Source organism: Bufo bufo, chromosome 8 (assembly GCF_905171765.1).
Source record: "Bufo bufo chromosome 8, aBufBuf1.1, whole genome shotgun sequence".
NCBI classification, from domain to species: Eukaryota; Metazoa; Chordata; class Amphibia; order Anura; family Bufonidae; genus Bufo; species Bufo bufo.
Genome location: NC_053396.1, coordinates 9,462,920 through 9,482,871, shown reverse-complemented (window position 1 = coordinate 9,482,871; position 19,952 = coordinate 9,462,920). Strand labels below are relative to the sequence as shown.

At 49.8% G+C, this 19,952-nt stretch overlaps 2 protein-coding genes across 5 annotated transcripts; one reads left to right on the top strand and one right to left on the bottom strand.

The window, feature by feature from the left end:
* Nucleotides 1-1,957: 1,957 nt before the first annotated feature.
* Nucleotides 1,958-14,151, bottom strand: NDOR1 (NADPH dependent diflavin oxidoreductase 1). Of its 2 annotated transcripts, none has more exons than XM_040406083.1 (15): nt 14,089-14,151; nt 12,236-12,370; nt 11,222-11,299; nt 9,875-9,972; nt 7,927-8,025; nt 7,676-7,777; nt 7,118-7,318; nt 6,257-6,378; nt 5,796-6,016; nt 5,483-5,590; nt 5,273-5,387; nt 5,028-5,171; nt 4,827-4,945; nt 2,685-2,779; nt 1,958-2,553 (listed from the first exon to the last, which is right to left on the bottom strand). In XM_040406083.1, the coding sequence occupies exons 1-15, from the start codon at nt 14,104-14,106 to the stop codon at nt 2,409-2,411; spliced, it is 1,800 nt and encodes a 599-aa protein (XP_040262017.1). In that variant the 5' UTR covers nt 14,107-14,151; the 3' UTR covers nt 1,958-2,408. The 2 variants fall into 2 exon arrangements, with proteins under 2 accessions (XP_040262017.1, XP_040262018.1); XM_040406084.1 differs by lacking the exon at nt 14,089-14,151 and adding an exon at nt 13,920-13,996.
* A 25-nt stretch (nt 14,152-14,176) lies between these two features.
* Nucleotides 14,177-17,165, top strand: TMEM203 (transmembrane protein 203). 3 transcript variants are annotated; one of them, XM_040406080.1, is made up of 2 exons: nt 14,177-14,286; nt 16,646-17,165. In XM_040406080.1, the coding sequence occupies exon 2, from the start codon at nt 16,691-16,693 to the stop codon at nt 17,099-17,101; it is 411 nt and encodes a 136-aa protein (XP_040262014.1). In that variant the 5' UTR covers nt 14,177-14,286; nt 16,646-16,690; the 3' UTR covers nt 17,102-17,165. The 3 variants fall into 3 exon arrangements, with proteins under 3 accessions (XP_040262014.1, XP_040262016.1, XP_040262015.1); XM_040406082.1 differs by having other exon boundaries at nt 14,179-14,251; XM_040406081.1 differs by having other exon boundaries at nt 14,190-14,319.
* Nucleotides 17,166-19,952: the final 2,787 nt, after the last annotated feature.

Here is a 19,952-nt window from a genome sequence, read left to right as displayed (position 1 = left end):
CTGTTGCAAAACTACAACCCCCAGCATGCCCACACTGCCTACAGCTATTAGCCTACAGCAGGGCATGGTGGGAGTTGTAGTTTTACAGCAGCTGGAGAGCCGCAGGTTGGCCATCCCTGCACTAGACCCAGGGAAGGGGATGCACTGGGAGGGGGTCTTGCTTTTCCTGCCCCATAGGGATGTACAGAGGAAATGTTGCAGCAACAGCAACTACTCCCCAATACACACCCTCAGGATGCAGCATCGACATACACCGGACAATGAGACGGACGCCCTCATCTCCATATAGATACCCCTGCCCCCCCCTATAGATACCTATATGCATCTCACATTGCAGGGCCAGTATTGTACCGTGTTCACTACCTGCCTATTGTCTCTGGAGACATGTAAATTAAAGGTACAGAAATGGGAAACTGACGCACCCTTCATTCTGGTATCTATAACCCACCTTCAGCGTATACTCCAATGGGTGCACTGTCCCTTTAAGAAGTCATTTACGATATTAGAAGATTTGCAGCTACAGTCAGTTTCCCAGGACTGGAGATATGTGACATAAAGGGGGAAGGGGGGCAGAAACTTTCTAGAACCCCACAGTCGGCCTCTGCCTAGCCTCAAGTGGCTGATAACTGAGGACAATAGACGGTACTTACCTGCACTTTCTACAGAGAAGGCGCAGGCGAGAACAGGTTTACCGGCTGCAGCGAGACTGAACCAGGCGGGTGAGGCCAGAGCTGGTTCTCGCCTGTGACTTGAGGGCGGATTCCTCCGACCAAACAGAAAGGTAAGCGCTCTGCTCTACACGTGAGGTGGCATTATAAGTAAAAGGTGGCTACGAGTAATCTCAGGGAGAACCTGCAGGTGGCGATAATGAGCGCTTTCTTCCAGATACCAGGACTGGACCTCCGACCTGTGGAGCCAATATTATATTACTAAAAGGAGAACCCTAACCCTAGTGACCTCCTACAAACAGCTCCCCATATCTCAACGTCTAGGACCCTTAAAGGGGTTTTCAGAGAATTTGATAGTGATGAGCTATCCTCAGGATAGGTCATCAGTACTGATCGCTGGGGGTCCGACATCCAGGACCCCCGCCGATCAGTTGTTTGAGAAGGCACCTTCAATGAGACTGAGCGCGATACCAAGCACGGCCACTATACAATGGATGGCGCTGTGCTTGGCAAGCTGCGAGAAGGCCGCGGCGCTCACAGGAGCACCGGTGCCTTCTCAAACAGCTGATCGGCGGGGGTCCCGGGTGTCGGACCCTCACCGATCAGATAGTGATGACCTATCCAAAGGATAGGTCATCGTTATCAAAATCTCAGAAAAATTAGAAGTTGGGATATGGGGAGCTGTTTGTAGAGTCCTCACACAGTACAGTGGTCACTAGGGTTAGGGTTCTCCTTTTAGTAATATAATATTGGCTCCACAGGTCGGGGGTCCAGTCCTAGTATATTCAGAGAATAGGGCATAAGTGGGTTGTGACTGCTGCGGCCCGCACCAATCATTAGAATGGGGGTCCTGTATTTGAATGGAGCGGTGGTCCAGCGCGTGCACTGATGCTCCGTATATCTCCATGGGACTGTCGAGCACTGCGCGCAGCCATCTTTGGCATTTCCACAGAGAGTGAATAAAGCGGCAGCTGCCACTGCATTACATTAGGGCCCCGACTCTCACGATCGGTAGGGATCCCAGTGGTTCCACCCCTAAAATGATCAGACACTTAGCTTTAGGATAGAGGGTAATATAAGATTATATCTTGGTGCAACCCCTTTAAAAGCGTTAAATGAAATGGGTAAATATAGCACCATACCTGTTTGCAGGTTGTGTGCAGTATCGCAGTTCAGCCCCATTCACTTCAATGGAGCCAAGCTGCAATACCTGACAAAACCCATGGACAGGTGTGGCGCTGTTTTTCAAAGAAAGGGGCCACGTTTTTCTAAAGAAAATCTTCAACACATCCAAATCATTAATTTATTAATATATCTTTTTAGCAGTCGGAATGTCGTTTTCCTGATACAGAGCTCCAAATCCCCTCCATGGACAGAAGTAAATTGTAAAATTCAGGGTTCTCACAGCCACCACTAGGGGGAGCTTACTGCATATGTGACTTCAAAGAGAACTGTCCTGGGAAAGTTGCTGTGCTCCCCCTAGTGGTGACTGCGTGTAACTACAATCTTTATCAGGTTTGGAGCCTCAAGATCCCTCACCTCTGTCCTGGCTCGACTTGGTGGCGCCAGCATACCACAATATTACCCACCCAAATGTAGCATAGAGAGGTACAACCCCAGCACCTTCTCTTCAGCAGGATGTAAGCAGTGTGGGTCACTACTGCAATGGTCAGAATGAGGTAAGAGTCATAGGTCTCAGAGTCCTCAGCTCCGGGGGTCCACCTCTGGGGTGTTAGTAGATTAAGACCAGGTCTCACTCTGGAACCGGCCACATTTCTCCAGCATGACCAGGTACTGCTCGGCCTCCAGGGCGGACATCTGACCCTCAGATTGGAAGGCGGATTTCAAGGCATCGGTCACTTGGGTTGGCATCGATTTTGCATTTCTACGGACCAGAAGGTAAAGATCAGAATGGACAAATACCGGTGAATGAAGGGTCCACTGAGCGCCGATGTACTACAAGTGGGGGCCCCAATGCCTTGACCTTGCAGAGCAGGGTCACTTTAAGTGCATTACCCGGCTATGTAGACGTAGGCTTGCTTATTGCTGATCAGTTCCCACAGACAGGCGCCATTCTCCTTTATCCGATGCTGAACGTACATTTTATCCTCCTGTGGAATAAGAAAACGAGACCTGAATGAGTCCGCTGACAGCGGCCATGTTCTCTATGCCCTGCGCTGATCACTGTGGACAGGGTAGCAGTAGAAAATTACACATGATGCCCTAGCAGTAAAACAGCTGGTATTCAATGGGGGGCAGAGGTTGGAACTTTTGAGGGGGGCTATGACAAACTCACAGGGGGCTGTATGACTAGAACTTATGGGGAGCACTGTGGCTGTTACTTGGGGGGCACAGTGGCTGAAACTCATGGGTGGTACTGTGCCTTGATCTTTTGGAGGAGCACTGTGTTTGGTACTCATAGGGGGTACTATGACTGGAACTCATGGGGGGGGCACTGTGTCTGGAACTCATGGGGGGGGGGAATTGTGACGGGAACTCATAGGGGGGCACTGTGACTGGAACTTGTGGGGGCACTGTGACTGGAACTCGTGGAGGGAACCGTGACGAACTCGTGAGGGGCACCGTGACTGGAACTCGTGGGGGGCACCGTGACTGGAACTCGTGGGGGGCACCGTGACTGGAACTCGTGGGGGGCACCGTGACTGGAACTCGTGGGGGGCACCGTGACTGGAACTCGTGGGGGGCACCGTGACTGGAACTCGTGGGGGGCACCGTGACTGGAACTCGTGGGGGGCACCGTGACTGGAACTCGTGGGGGGCACCGTGACTGGAACTCGTGGGGGGCACCGTGACTGGAACTCGTGGGGGGCACCGTGACTGGAACTCGTGGGGGGCACCGTGACTGGAACTCGTGGGGGGCACCGTGACTGGAACTCGTGGGGGGCACCGTGACTGGAACTCGTGGGGGGCACCGTGACTGGAACTCGTGGGGGGCACCGTGACTGGAACTCGTGGGGGGCACCGTGACTGGAACTCGTGGGGGGCACCGTGACTGGAACTCGTGGGGGGCACCGTGACTGGAACTCGTGGGGGGCACCGTGACTGGAACTCGTGGGGGGCACCGTGACTGGAACTCGTGGGGGGCACCGTGACTGGAACTCGTGGGGGGCACCGTGACTGGAACTCGTGGGGGGCACCGTGACTGGAACTCGTGGGGGGCACCGTGACTGGAACTCATGGGGGGCACCGTGACTGGAACTCGTGGGGGGCACCGTGACTGGAACTCGTGGGGGGCACCGTGACTGGAACTCGTGGGGGGCACCGTGACTGGAACTCGTGGGGGGCACCGTGACTGGAACTCGTGGGGGGCACCGTGACTGGAACTCATGGGGGGCACCGTGACTGGAACTCGTGGGGGGCACCGTGACTGGAACTCGTGGGGGGCACCGTGACTGGAACTCGTGGGGGGCACCGTGACTGGAACTCGTGGGGGGCACCGTGACTGGAACTCGTGGGGGGCACCGTGACTGGAACTCGTGGGGGGCACCGTGACTGGAACTTGTGGGGGGCACCGTGGGGAGCCATTGTGTTTGAAAGACATGCGGAGTAATACCGCTGGCTTCCGTGGGGGGCACCGTGACTGGAACTCGTGGGGGGCACCGTGACTGGAACTCGTGGGGGGCACCGTGGGGAGCCATTGTGTTCGGAAGAGATAGGTGTAATACTGCTGGCATCCATAGTTGGCATTGTGGCTGGAACTCATGGGGGAGACGCTGAGCATGGAGCACAAGGACTGGACGCTCACATTATGGATGCACTTTAACATGTTTTCCTTACAGCCTAAAGAACCTGATCCTGAGGAGAATTACTTAACATGAACAAGCCTCTTTCGGTCAGCTCCGGCCAATGCCCAGTAGTGGATCTCTGAATTATTGCTCATTCAGTCAACAACTGTTGCTCCTGACTCCCTCATGTACATGCATGCTTGGCAGGCAAGCATGCATGTGTTTTCAAGGACTAAAGGGGAACAAGTCACTGCCAGACATCTCTAGTGGCAGCTTATCTCTTGCAGGAACATACGGTTTATAGACCCCTTTACATGGATATTTCCTTGCTGAACCTGCATGCACCTGGTGAATCATATATATCTTAAACCCAAATCACATCCAATAAATATGCAATAGTCCCAACACAGACCTGATCTTGGCTGAAAGCCGTGAATAACCTGAGGAGCCCCCTCTTCTCAAGATCCCCCCACTCTTCCTCGTAATAGAAATCTTTGTTTTTTCCTCTGCAACCAAAAAACAAATTGCTTCCTAAGGATAAAAGGAGACAGGGTGTCATATGCATTTTCTCCAGCAGGGGTCATTGTGGTAGCTAAAGCTCAGTATTACGTACCGGGTTTACCAAGTGCCGCTCTCTCTTGTATGGAGGAATGGAACGGGGCCACTCCAGTGCCTGGTCCCACCATAACCAGAGGGGTATCGGGGTCACTGGGGAACTTCAGACTCCCCTTTTTCACCCACAGTGGAACCCGCGTACCTGTAGAAGGGAACAATGCAATGGAATAAAGTGCAATTCTGCTTAGAAGTCAAAATGGCTGCAGGGAGGTGACGCCCTAAAGATGGCGGCAGAATAGTTACCATCCTCCGGACTGATGGATGCCAGCCATGATGAGCACAGACCTCGGCGGACCTCCTGCAGCCTTGTTTTGTACTGTACCACGGCCATGAGGATCTGCAGTCTGTTGGGGTGTGCCTTGAAAATAAGGTGGGGGGGGGGTGAGACTTTAAGACAACCTCTAAGCGGAGTCCTCATTTACAACAAATTACAGTCAGCTCTAGGGCACTTACCTGCATGGATGAGGCAATGGAGAACGCTCGGGGACGGATGCGAGGAATAAGTTCCAGGAGATAATCTGCGGGGATGCTTGAGGTTGTATGAGGAAAATCAATGAGAACCTGGAAGAACCAAAAAACACCTTGTTCATCACTGATACCTCACAGAGGCAAGAGGCACATGATGCCTCCCGTTTAATAACATGATAACCTTTAGATATCTCCATTCAGTCATGAGACAATCTTCCTGCAGCCGCCACTAGGGGGAGCTTAGGAGCTCCTGGCGCCTGCAGTAAGCTCCCCCTAGTGGTGGCAGGTGAGACATCACCTCCAGGGTAGTCCGCCGGGGCCGGTTGCAGTACGTGTACAGCTCCTCCTGACCAGCGGCTGAGCTGAACTCCTGCAGCTTCTCTCTCTCCTGTTCATCTGGAGAGAAGTAGGCGAGGAGCTGGAACAGGGAGCGGCGAGGGACACAGCGGATATCTAGATATCTCTCTACCAGATGCTGCACCGAGCAAGGCCGAGGAAGATGTGAGGGAACCAGGGTGTCTGGAATAAATGCAAAGAACGCATCAGACCCGGGCCGGGCCAACGACATTATCTAATGTCACCCAGCTTTCCAAGACCCCTGAACGTCAACTGTATCATACACCTTATAAAGACTCTAGGAAAGCTGGGGGACAAGCCTTAGGGTAGTGAGAAAGGCAAGTTAGCTGGAAGACTTTCTGGATAAATAGATACCAGAAGAAAGAAAATGCACTGCAAATAGCCATAGAAATATCTATTCACCTGGATCATGGGGCTCCAAGACAAAGACACTGCCTGGGTCCAGACGGAGAAGGGAACAGAACTTCTGAATGTCCTCGGGGGAATTCTGAGGCTGGATCATCACTACATCGCCGGGGGAGTATCTGTGCGGAGAGATAGATCAGATTAATATAGATAAATAGATACACAGATAAAGATAGATAGATATACAGAAAGAAAGATAGTTATGAAATAGATAGATAGATAGATAGATATTAGATAGAACGATAGATAGATAGAACGATAGATAGATAGATAGATAGAACGATAGATAATAGATCCAGGCCGCATTAGTAAAACTCTACAATGTTGTGCTGGGTGCCGGCCCGAAACGCGTTGTCACGATAACAAAAATAATAATAAAAACTATTGGTTTGAAACAAACTCTGGTTGTGTTTTGCGCCTATGGTCCACCCTCCACTCGACCCCAGAGTCCAGTGGATACATACTTCAAATACTCAGCAGTGAGGGAGACTCACTTCAGGAGACTGTCTGATCTCTGCCCAGACTTCACCTCCATGGAGGAGGAGGAGGAGAGACTCTCCATACTGCTGGGGGAAGAGGAGAACACAGCGGCCACAGCAGCACAATATATTACTGCCTGCCATGGACTGAAAGGAGCCTGATATACCATGGACTCCTTTATGCCCACCCTGTATATGTCCCCATCCCCCAACCCTACCCAATTATTTCCCACTTGCTTTGGCAATGCTGAAATGTATTTAGTCCTGCCAATAAAGCTGATTTGATTTGATAGATAGATTTATTTCAGGTTTCAGCCCCCTCCCCTTGTATTTGGATACACAATGGCCTCCTGTCTATCGGCTGCTGAACTGAACTCACTGAATGCCGGATCCGGAGATATCAAACTCGATGAGCCGTACATCCTGGAAATGCTCCTGTGCGGTCACACGCATGTTGGTCACCAGTGGAGCGGGGTGCGACTGCCCCTCTGTCGGGGGGTCTCCGCTGCCCTCTCTCTCTGCAGGGTTACACGTAGTCTCCTGTTTATCCAGGAACTGGAGAGAGAACTTTGGAGGTAACCTGAAAATATAAATGGAAAAGAGATTTCCCAAATTCCAGATTTAAAGGAGGAGCAGGAAGAAACACTGGAAGGAGCTCACATCTTAAAGTGAATCTGCCATCAAGCATGGCAGCCAGCAGTGCAAATAACAGCGACTGTACCACTTTCTTCCACTAGAGGGCAATCTATATACAGACTATTCAGATTAATAGGAACCATATAAAGCTGTATAAAGCTGTACAAGTCGCCCTCTAGTGGTGGAAAGAATAATGGCGCTCTGAGCTAAAGAAACGGAGCAATGGAGCCTTATCAAGCATATAGGGCAAACACTGCTGTATGTGCTGACAGTAGGTGCACATTAAAGGCAATGTACTTACATGATGAGGTCACTGATGACGCTGAGACCAGGAGGGAGCGGATATAAGGAGAGGACCTTATCCCACAGGTTGTTCAGCCATGGATCCACCACAGCGTCAGGGCTACAAGAAGAAGAAGAATCTCACAGCAATAACCCCTGCAGTGCCGATCTGTGACCTTGATATCACCGGTGAATGGTGAGAGTTGTTGTCCAGCAAGAAGGAGACCACAGGACCAGACTAAACCACAAAGACACAAGAATGGTCGTTACCCCAGATCGTGCTGGTCGTCCCCCAGGGCCGGTGACTGGAGAGGATTCGCTCCGAGAAGCAGCAGGCGCTTGTGCAGTTTTTTAGCGATAAAGTTAAACCTGGTGAAGAAAAATGGGATCCTGGGTAATGATATCACATGACGGCCTAGAATGATGTCATAGGTGAAGACCCCCAACATAGAAAACTCGAAATGACGTTCCACCACACTCCAAGAACCCCCAATGTCTGTGTCCGACTAATTAGTCACCACTACATCTCCCACAATGCAACGCAGCAGGTCATTATCTACACCCTCGGAGCTCAACCTGGGGAACATGTACCCAGGGGGGGTCTCTAGCAGACAGCTCAGTGTGTGATAGCTCTGGGGGCACTTGATGCAATTTGTTTGACTTGGGGGGGATGGGGGTAGTGGATTGCGACACACTGCTCTATACTCCAAGAGCTAACAAGAAAGCAGAAGCCTGAGAGCTAGCAGCAAAGCAGAATTCTGAATGCAGCTCTGGATGTGGCTAGAGTACAACACAGGACGTAAGTCAATATCAGTAGTAGGCAAAAAAAAAAGAAGTGTTTGCAAAGTTACTAAATTCAGATTTTATTGTTTAAAGGGTTATCCCATGACAGATGTAAAAATGGAAATCAGACATCATATAGGACATGACAATCTCTTTCCGACAAAGCTAGAACCGGCCCTGGACCTCACATGGATCCGGTGGTCTCCATATTCATTGCTCCAATCACTCTGCTAGATTTATTTCAGGCTGGCAGCTCAGGGTGTGTGTCCTTTCTCATGAAGTGTGTCCTTCCTGCTGCAGCTCTCTCACTATTGCAGCTCAAGGGGCATGTCTTTCAGATGCAGATCTCTCCCTATCACAGCTTAGAGGGGTGTCCTTTCTGCTGCAGCTCTCTCCCTATCCCAGCCCAGGGGCATGTCCTTTCTGTTGCTGCACTCCCCCTATCACAGCTTAGGGGGGTGTCCTTTCTCAGGGAGGGTGTCCTTCTTCTCTATATCACAGCTTTGGGGACAAGTACTTTCAGCTGCAGCCCTCTCACTATCACAGCTCGGGGGGTGTCCTTTTTCAGAGACTATATCTTTTCTGCTGCAGCTCTACCTATCGCAGGTCAGGGAGCATGTCCTTTCTGCTACAGCTCTCAACCCCATCACAGCTCAGCGGTGTCCGTTTTCAGGGAGTGTGACCTTTCTCTCCATATCACAGCTCAGGGGGCATGTCCTTTGAGCTAGAGCTCTCTCCCTATTGCAGCTCAGGGGGAGGTTGGCCTTTCGGATACAGCTCTCCCTATCACTGCTCGACGGTGTGTCATTACTGCTGCAGCTCTCTCCATATCACAGCTCAGGGGTGTGTCCTTTCAGCTACAGCTTTCTCCCTATGACAGCTCACTGGCATATCCTTTCAGCTGCAGCTCTCTCCCTATGACAGCTCAGGGGTGTGTCCTTTCAGCTACAGCTTTCTCCCTATGACAGCTCACTGGCATATCCTTTCAGCTGCAGCTCTCTCCCTATGACAGCTCAGGGTGTGTGTTTTTTCAGCTGCAGCTTTCTCCCTATCACAGCTCAGGGTGTGTCCTTTCAGCTGCAGCTTTCTCCCTATCACAGCTCAGGGTTTGTGTTTTTAATGCAGCAGCCCTGTAGCTGCCACAGCTTCTAACAGAAGATATGGCTGGTGGCAGTGGAGGATATTAGCATGTGCGACCACCTCAGTGAGGTGGACAAGAAATAAGGAAAAAAAATAAACAGCAGGTGGCGCTATACAGATGGATATAAGTGAATACCTCAGTGGCTATATTACATTTTTAATTGCATGCAATTGCAAGAGTATTCAGATCCAGGGGCTGGTTTGAAAAATGTAGAATATTTTTCGTGACACAACCCCTTTAACCCTGTCCATGCCACCACATCTGTAGGTTCCACGCCGTCGCTGCTTCTCTTACTTTGGATAAGAAGAGTCTCCCAGACCTAGAACAGCGTAGTCCATCAGACACAAGGAATTATGGGGCAGATTCCTGCGGAAGATGAACCTCCAAAAGTTCTGGAAAAAAAATAAAAAATAAGAAAAAATATTAGTTTTTGTGATTCCATCCTTCGCCATTTTCAAGATCCCAGCTTGCTGTCAGTGAATGGGAAGACACTTGATTATATACTGAAACCTATAATAAAAAATATATATATACTAGACCCTAAAAACGTGTCCTGACCTAATAATTCGCACCGCTGAGGGTTTGTTACAGTGGTACCCGGTCTAGACAATCCTCTGCTGAGTCCCCGCTGATATATGTCATCTGCACTGACGCACTGTAACAAACCATCAGGACAGAAGAAAAAGTTATGATGCTCAGGTGTCCAATTCATAGAGAAGAATTATCTAGACTGGGCACAATTTTCACAAACCCTCCAGCTGTGAGCAGTGTTCTGAATTGATTTTAAAGGGGTTATGCCACCATATACAATCTGGGCATATCGCTGGGATATGCCCCCATTGTCTGATAGGTGTGGGTCCCACCTCTGGGACCTGCACCTACAAGAAGATCAGAGCGGGGAGAGCTGTGGTTGGAGGACCCCGGGGTCCATCCACCACCAAGCGGTGCTCCCATATAAGTGAATGGGAGTGCAACGCGCACGCGCGGCCCCTGCTCCCATTCAATTCTATGGCGCAGAGCGCCCTCCATTCATTTTCTCTGCACTGTTCTTGTTGTAGCTGCGGATCCCAGAGGTGGGACCTGCACCTATCAGACAATGGTGGCATAGCCTAGTGATATGCCCTCCATTGTATGTGATGGTAAAACCCCTTTAAGCTGCTGGATGTAAACAAGAATGTTCCCGTTCACCGACAGCAAACAGAGATCCAGAAACTGGTAAGTAGGAGGAGATGGAGGATGGACGCACGACGCAGTGCTGGCGTACTGTGTGGATGAAGCAGAGGCTAGTCTGAGAAGAGGGCGATCCATGGCAGCAGCACTGAAAAGGTATGTTAAACGGGTATTACTAAGTGAAGAGGTGTAACGTAACTGGGACCACCACCCATTACCAGTCACCCGGAGTGGAGATCGAGCATGCAAAGTCTATGGCACCGACATAAACCGTGGTCGGAATACCCCTTTAACTGTACTAGACGTGCTGTAAGCTCCCACAGGGAACACAACTGCTCTGCCCGTCCCTCCACATACACACTGATTAATCTGACCCCACCGAAAGTTATTCTATGGGTAAGTACATACAATCCTGACAACCGCATTTCTCATTCTCATCACCAGGAGGCGCTGTGTAGCCATCAGATTTACCTTCATGTTATCCGGGGGGTCACCTTGTCCGGTTGTAGCGCAGACAAACATCACCAGGGGTTCATGGACGAGACCGGCCTGTAGAACAAGAACAGGAGGCGTTATACCGATCCCAACATTCACCACCTCCTGGTGCCGTCTTCAGGGCTCGGTCTGAGGTTGTCTGAAATCCACCTCCTATTACAGTCTAAGCCCACCTCTTCCTAAGCAATTGCCTATTTACATGTGAGTTTTTATGTGTATGTATGCTGGTACATCTTGCTCCTGAGGAAGGGGATTTATTCACTGGAACCTTCTGACGCTCCGTCCCGTGAGGTCGCTGTTTTACCACTCTGGGGTAAGGAATCCATTGCATCCGTCAAGCGATCTCGGAGAGGGAGGTGAGGCTACGAGTGTACGGAGTTTATCTCGTACTCCCCTCCCTGGTAAAGTAAGTGGTTAATATACCGTTTCAAAACCAGTATCTACCTCACTCAGATTTATGTTGTTTTTTTTATCTTTTACTTTGCAATTCTTCACTAACACCCCTAGGATTGGCCTTTCTTTGGCGCCCCCGCACTTCCTATGCACTCCGTGTATATTCCTTGCTCTATTTTCACAGTTCACTCGTTTGGGTTGAATTGAATACGTCGGGCGCAGCCTTAGTGTCCAACTCCACACCGCTCCATCGCTTAGAGCAGGGATGCTCATCCTGCGGCCCTCCAGCTGTTGTAAAACTACAACTCCCACCATGCCCTTCTGTAGGCCGATAGCTGTAGGCTGTCCGGGAATGATGGGAGTTGTGGTTTAGCAACAGCTGGAGGGCCGCAGGTTGAGCATGCCTGGCTTAGAGTATTCCCCTGGTGCTTTGTAATCCTCTATCCCTTTTTCCTACCCGAATTCTGGTTATATTTTACAACTCCTTTTTTTTTTTGTTTACTCAACTATTGCAGGCTTAGGCTGCTGTGCTATCCCCCATGCTTTATACTGCAGCTCGGACACCATGGCCTTCAAGGGATACCCTGTGAGACTCACAATATTGTAGCTGTCTAAGGAGTGCACCCTGCAGGTGAAGTGCCTGCGGCGGGCGTCTCTCGCCAGTCTCTCTGCCATGTCCTCCGCCGTCCCCGTCTGACTGCCATACAGAATCAGGATCTTTCTCGAGGCCGTCTGGAGAAGAACAAGAATAGAAGAATAAATATCCTCTGCAGTGATCTATATCCTATATCACCCCCAAATTCTATACCAGCTGACCCCCACTTTATCCTATATCACCCCTATATTTATACCCACTGACCCCCACTTTATCCTATAACACCCCTATATTTATAACCACTGAGCCCCAATTATATATTACACTCTTCAACATTAAAATTGCAGCACCGGGAAGGACAAGCCATAAGGTTATGTAAATTGAGAGAGTGTCACTAAGATCTGCAGATGGGGAAATTTTCCAGCACCTAGCTCCAATCTGTGACATGTGGGAGGGGCATAAAAAAAACAGATTATAAGCAAAGTCTTTTAGCCACATGAAACCTCAGAAATTGGATGATTGTGCAATGCCTCCTGTTCGACGTGCCTGTCCCGAACTGAGAGGGACAGAATCCTTGAGCTGAGAGGCCTTGGTCTATCACTCCAGCAGATTGCTACACGCCTAGGCCGAGATGTCAGCGCTGTTCTAAGCTGCGTGTCCCAGTGGTTGGGAGAACAATGATCAACTGGAAGGACAGCAAGAGGTGCAGAGAGGAGAACCTCTGCCCGGACGGATCGTCTGATTAGAAGAATGGCTCGTAGGGATCCATTCTGTACTGCAAGCGAAACTGTCACATCCCAAGCCTAGGGCGGCAAACAGCATCTACACAAATCATCAGAAGGCATCTGTACGAGCCAGAGGTCCAGCTACAGGTGACTGACCAGCGCTCGCGATGCTAGGGGGGCTCTTTCCCATTGCGGTCGACTCCGCCCCCGAACGACAAATGTTTTCATCCGTTGCAGCGGTGAGATGCAGCAGCGTCAGAATCGATGTGGGTGCCGGGAAGCAAGGTAAGTACAACCTCTGTGAGGTGCCCGGGCTCATGGGGAGGCAATATCAGTGTTGAGGAGCGTATACGTAACACCCACCGATGTCCACTTATACTAATACCCACCAGCCCTCACTAACATGCCGATGCTCACGTACACACTATAGCACCCCCATAATACATGGCGGGGGGGGGGGAGGGGGGGTCATTGAAAATAAGCCTGTGGATATTATCATGACAATGGACTTCACAGCAAATAAAGGGGCGAGTATCAGTATAGGGGGGTATGGAATAAAGTGGGGGTCAGTGGGTGCAGAATATAAAGGGGTGCTATGTTATTCGTGTCATATGAATCAAGGCGGTATACTTCATTACGGGGGTGTTATAGTAACATATATATCACAGCATCTGAATGGGGGGCAGGAGGGATGAATCTCAGGGGGCTCCGCAGTATAAAGTGGTGGCGGCGGGTAGAAGTATTGGGGCGTCAGTGAAGAAAACCCCTCAATGTTTACTTTTGCTGATTAATACCGTGGAACCCCCCCTATAATTGTTATACCCGCTGATGACTCCCCAGTATATACTGGTCTTCATTATTCCTTAGGGTACCCCAATATTCATCCCATAGCCTGCAGCCAGACCCCTGTATTCCATACAGTGCCCCCTATGCTCCAGGACACCACACTAGTTATACTCACTGAGCCCGCTCATTCTCTATGGCCCCCCGGTTCCACAAGTCATAGGTTCCACACCCCCATATACTTAGACACCTCAGTCTCCATGACACCCCCAGTTCACGGTCACGACCTGTAGCCCCCCCTGGGTGCAGCCGGCCACACTCCGGACCCCCATGACCCCTCCGGTCACCTGCGTGTCCCCCTCCATTCCCAGAGCTGAGAGACAGTAGTAACACGGTGACCTCGCCCCGCCCCTTGCCCACTGACGTCACCGCGCAGCGCCGCGCCTCCTCATGACGTCAAAGGCCAGTGATGGCGGAAGTGAGAGCGGAGGGAGAAGCGGCTGGAGCTCGGTGAGAACTGAAGGGACGATGGTGACAATGTAACGGTGAGGTCTCCGGTGCCGGCTGTTCTCACACAGGTGCGGAGCTGTCAGTGGACTAGATACAAGACCCTCCTGCCCCCCACCTTATGAAGAAAGTGAATGAACCCCAAAATGTCCCCTGCAAAATCTAATATAACAACACCACAGACCCCCCAAGTGTCCCTCTGTCCTTCTTTGCTCCTTATATGTCCCTATATACCACTGTATACTACAACTGTACAGCAAACATATAATATTGCAGTACCGCACCCATATACCACCATACGACAACCAGATAATACTGCACCCATATACCACAATACTGCACCCATATACCACCATACTGCACCCATATAATACTGCTCCCATATACCACCATACGGCAACCAGATAATACTGCACCCATATACCACCATACTGCACCCATATAATACTGCTCCCATATACCACCATACGGCAACCATATAATACTGCTATACCGCACCCATATACCACCATACTGTGCCCATATACCACCATACTGTGCCCATATACCACCATACGGCAACCATATACCACCATACTGCACCCATATACCACCATACTGCACCCATATACCACCATACTGCACCCATATACCACCATACGGCAACCATATAATACTGCTATACTGCACCCATATACCACCATACTGTGCCTGTATAATACAGCCATGTAGAGCCCATATAATACCACTATACTGCACCCATATACCACAATACTGCACCCATATAATACCACCATCCAGTGCCTGTATAATACCGCACCCATATACCACCGTCCAGTGCCTGTATAATACTGCCATGTAGCACCAATATACCACCATACCGCACCCATATACCACCATACTGTGCCTGTATAATACTGCCATGTAGCACCCATATAATACCGCTATACTGCACACATATACCACCATACTGTGCCTGTATAATACTGCCATGTAGCACCAATATACCACCATACTGCAACCATATAATACCACCACCCAGTGCCTGTATAATACCGCTATACCACACCAATATACCACCATACTGCAACCATATAATACCACCACCCAGTGCCTGTATAATACTGCCATTTATCACCCATATAATACCGCTATACTGTGCCCATATAATACCACCACCCAGTGCCCCTATAATACTGCCATGTATCACCCATATAATACCACGCCCATATACCACCATACTGTGCCTATATAATAGTTCTATACTGTGCTCATATATTACTGTTTTGCTGTGTTCATATAATGCCACCATACATCACCCATATTATACTGCTGTACCATGGCCATATCGTACCATTGTATTGTCGCCATGTAGCAGAAGTAATCCTGCGTGATAGTATCGTGATAATAACAACAGCAAGCTGTGCCTACATGACACTGCCACACAGTGCCCGAATAATGGCCCCGTAGTGACTAGATGATACCGACCATACTGCACCCAGTGTTACCGTATAGTACTGCCATACAGTGTGCCTATTGTACCCCGCCAGACACAGGCATGTCACTGCGGTTAATATCACTATAATAATAAAATAATAATAATGAAAACAACCCGAGAAGAGCAGGTCAGGGAGGAGGTGACCGTATGCGGCTCCAGATGGATGGCTCGGAGAAGTCCTCCCTCCGTAAAAAAAAAAGGATGGCAAACCGCGCCCGCGGTGGAATGCATGGAGAAAAGGTTCTCCGCTGATACGTGCTCCGGGACGCGACTCATATATTGATATGAGATCACAAAATACGGATGTAATAAAGAAAAATGATATATTTAACCCTCATCAGATGATGGAATTAAGACAAAAAAAACGAAATCCTACAAAAGTGACTTACTAATGAGGATTCATGGGGGGTGTATACGGATGCCCATTTTTTTGGGGGAAAGGAATGTGGGTTAATGGGTGACGTATGGATATCGTCCACCAGTAACGAACCCACGTGCGGATAATCATAAATATGAACCAACAGGGAGTAAAAAGAACCGCCCGGTATGGGGACTGTTTCCGGTGTGGCCTTAGGACTGACCTCCTACTGCTATGCCAACATTATCGGCGGTATTCTTTCTTATCACATCTGGACTTCTTGCGTTTTGTTTTTTTTGGGCTTTTTTTAAAATGAAAGTGATATTAAAAGTTCCGTTTTACCTGCAGCGATATGTTGAATATTATCCTATTCTTTGCTATTTGACCACCAGACAGAGGCCCCGTATTATCCGCTGTGTGATACCGCCATACAGTGCTCATACGGCAGTCACCCAGCTTTCCTGGGGTCCTGAATGGCTCGTTACCCAGCAGTACATGCAGGACGGTGCACGCCCTCGTTGTATGTGCAGTTACTGATCTCCATGTATTCTTGTCTCCACAGTGTGAACCTCGCCCGATGCTGACCCCGGCATCCTGAGACGCCGCCATGCTGTTCTCTTTGCGGGAGCTGGTCCAGTGGCTGGGCTTTGCCCAGTTTGAGATCTTCATCCACATCTTGGCGCTGCTGATCTTCACCATCCTCGTGGCTATCAAGGTGGACAACCTGGTGACAGGCCTGGGCTGGTGGAGCGCCTTCATCCCGTTCTTTGCGGCAGACGGACTGAGCACTTACTTCACGGCCATCGTGACGGTGCGGCTCTTCCAGGACGGGGAGAAGCGGCAGGCGGTGCTGCGCCTCTTCTGGATCCTCACCATCCTCAGCCTGAAGTTTGTCTTTGAGATGCTGCTGTGCCAGAAGCTGGAGGAGCAGACCAAGGGGCTGTGGTTCGGACTCATCATGTCGCCCATCTTCATCCTGCTGCAGCTGCTGATGATCAGGGCCTGCAGAGTGAACTAGGAGGCGGCCATGATGGCGAGCGTCGCCCCGCGAGCATATCTATTTATTAAAGCTTTATATGGGAGGTCGACCAAGTCTTCTGTTTACAGGGAAAGCTGGGTAATCGCCAATATGGCCGCCATTACTGATCTCACAGGTTGTGTTCTACATCTTCCCCAACTTCTGGAGGGAAAAACTTTCATCTATAGAAATCATAGACATTTCTGCTGGTTGTGACTGGAAACAGTGAGCAAAATTCTCCACCAGCAGAATAGGGAGTGCAGCTCTGGAGTACAATACACTGGATGTAACTCAGGATCAGTACAGGATAAGTAATGTAATGTACACAGTGACTGCACCAGCAGAATAGTGAGTGCAGCTCTGGAGTATAATACAGGATGTAACTCAGGATCAGTACAGGATAAGTAATGTATGTACACAGTGACTGCACCAGCAGAATAGTGAGTGCAGCTCTGGGGTATAATACAGGATGTAACTCAGGATCAGTACAGGATAAGTAATGTAATGTATGTACACAGTGACTGCACCAGCAGAATAGTGAGTGCAGCTCTGGAGTATAATACAGGATAAGTAATGCAGTGGGTCATGTGTTCCTTTATAATCCTGGGTGACGTGTAAGCTGTAGGAGCGCTGGATGTACACCAGGGGGAGCTCCATCCACAGTTTATTACATTGGAGAAAACATTAGAAATAACAGGAAACAAAATTGTGGGAATATCTATTTTCTCAAAGTATTAAATTCCGGAGGTGACACCTGAGCACAAAGGGTGAGGTTTACAAGTCACAGAAGAATGTATTAACCATTTCCATGGAAGGGATTCCCACCACAGATGTTTACGGCCTATCCGCTGGATTAAAGGGGTTTTTCATATAGCACAGTCCCTCCTTGTTAGAGGAGTCCCTTAAAGAGAATCCGCTGCCAGGTCCTCCCGCCTGCAATCAGTTGTGATCTGTAATGAAACCTTGCATTAAGTGCTCACTTTTGCTGTAGCGCCACCACAGGGGAAATTAAGCATTACACAGTTCCTATTGGGCTGACCATGTCATGTATGTGTGTCGGGTCCTCCAGAGACAGAGACGCTCTTTCTCAGCTCTGGGTCATAGGTGAGGGTCCTAAAAATCTTCTGGTCCAACATTAAAGGGGTTTTCCCATCCCAGACAATATGCCCCCTCTGGGACCCGCACCTATAATGAGAACGGAGCTGGGAAATGAATGGAGGGCGCAGTGCGCATGCGCAGCCGCCCTTCATTCATTTCTATGGGGCCGCCGAAAATAGCTGAGCGCTGGCTCGGCTATTTCCGTCTGCCCCATAGAAATAAATGGAGCAGGGGCCGCGCGTGCGCAGTGCGCTCCTATTTACTTCTGTGGGAGCAGCGCTTGGTGGTGGACGGACCCCAGGAAATCCAGGGTCCTCCAGCCACAGCTCTCCCAGAGGTGGGTCCCGCACCTATCAGACAATGGGGTCATATCCTAGCGGTATGCCCCCATTGTATGTAATGGAAATACCCCTTTAAGCCATGGTCTATGAAGTGCCATATACTGTACGGCCAGCAGATGTCACTCTTGTCCCTTGCCGTCCGATATCACGTGTCATGGTTTACAGGGCAGGTGCTTCTCTGTGTTTTGTATATTGGCCGCTGTGTGACATCATCACATCCTATTATACACAGCCAGCCCCAGGCTGTATACATGACATTCTATTGAGTGAGATGCTGCAGGGGGCACATAACTAACGTGTGAGCCATCTATACTGCGCAGCACCGTTCATACCTTCCCCAGAAGCTTGGACAAAACCAACAGAGACAGGGTGTGCTGTAGGGTGCAGCTTTGGAGGTGACCGGAGTATAAAAACATGATGTAATTCAAGAACATTTCGACCTTACACTGCTTAATAAGCCACAATACCGGCATCTCGCGACGCGTTTTATGGCCAGGTCACATTCTTACGTGATTTCCGCGATACGACCTTTATGGCGTTCCAGGAAATGCTGAAGTTTAATGCAGCAGATTTTTATGGTTGTGTAAACAGCGCCCATAACAGGAAGGGGGGGGCAGGGCGAGATATCACAGGGCGTGACCTTGTGACTGATAGCTGATATGATAGGCTTCACATCAAACTGTATCAGACCTGTATGTAACTTACCGCTTGTGTCCTGAAATGCTCTGTGCTGCTGAGGCAAGGGGGGGGGGGGGGGGGCGCCTGCAGCATCAGTCTTTATTAGCCATGTTGTAAACATAGAGACATCATGGCATGAGTGGACAGGTCGCTGACCTCCCCACACAGTGGGCTCACTCATCTCCTGAAATACTCTGCGCTGCAGGGACCCCACTCCTTGAACATAAGTCTGTGATTTACAGCTTTTCACCGTCCCCTCCCACCTCTAATTATTAAACAGATCCCATTACATATATCTTGTCCTTTATAAAGCCATCGTAGAAGCAGACAGGTCACTGCCTCCCACTAGATCAACACACTACTCCCCTGAAATACTCTGTGCTGCAGGGACCCCACTCCTTTAAACCAGCAGTCTGTGATATATGACTTATGGCCGATCTCCAGCCCAGATTATTAAACAGCCCCCATTACATGCGTCTTGTAATCCATAATGTAATTGTAGAAGCAGACAGGTCACTGCCTCCTACAAGATCAACACACTCTTCCACTGAAATACTCTGTGCTGCAAGGACCAGCTCCTTCTACCATCAGTCTGTGATTTCCCACTTATAATTAAATACTACATGTGCCTTGTCCTCCATAACCTCACTGTAGAAGCAGACAGGTAATGGATGGCGCTATGCTTGGCGAGCTAAGTGAGAGCCGGTGCCTTCTCAAGCATCTGATCGGCGGGG

What these genes read in the sequence shown, in the direction of transcription:
- NDOR1 (XM_040406083.1), bottom strand. An exon ending in CCATTGCCTCATCCATGCAG is followed by an intron (nt 5,388 to 5,482) that starts GTAAGTGCCCTA and finishes CTTATTTTCAAG; the next exon opens with GCACACCCCAACAGACTGCA. An exon ending in ATCCATCAGTCCGGAGGATG is followed by an intron (nt 5,172 to 5,272) that starts GTAACTATTCTG and finishes TCCCTTCTACAG; the next exon opens with GTACGCGGGTTCCACTGTGG.
- TMEM203 (XM_040406080.1), top strand. Translation starts at nt 16,691, where the DNA reads ATGCTGTTCTCTTTGCGGGAGCTGGTCCAGTGGCTGGGCTTTGCCCAG.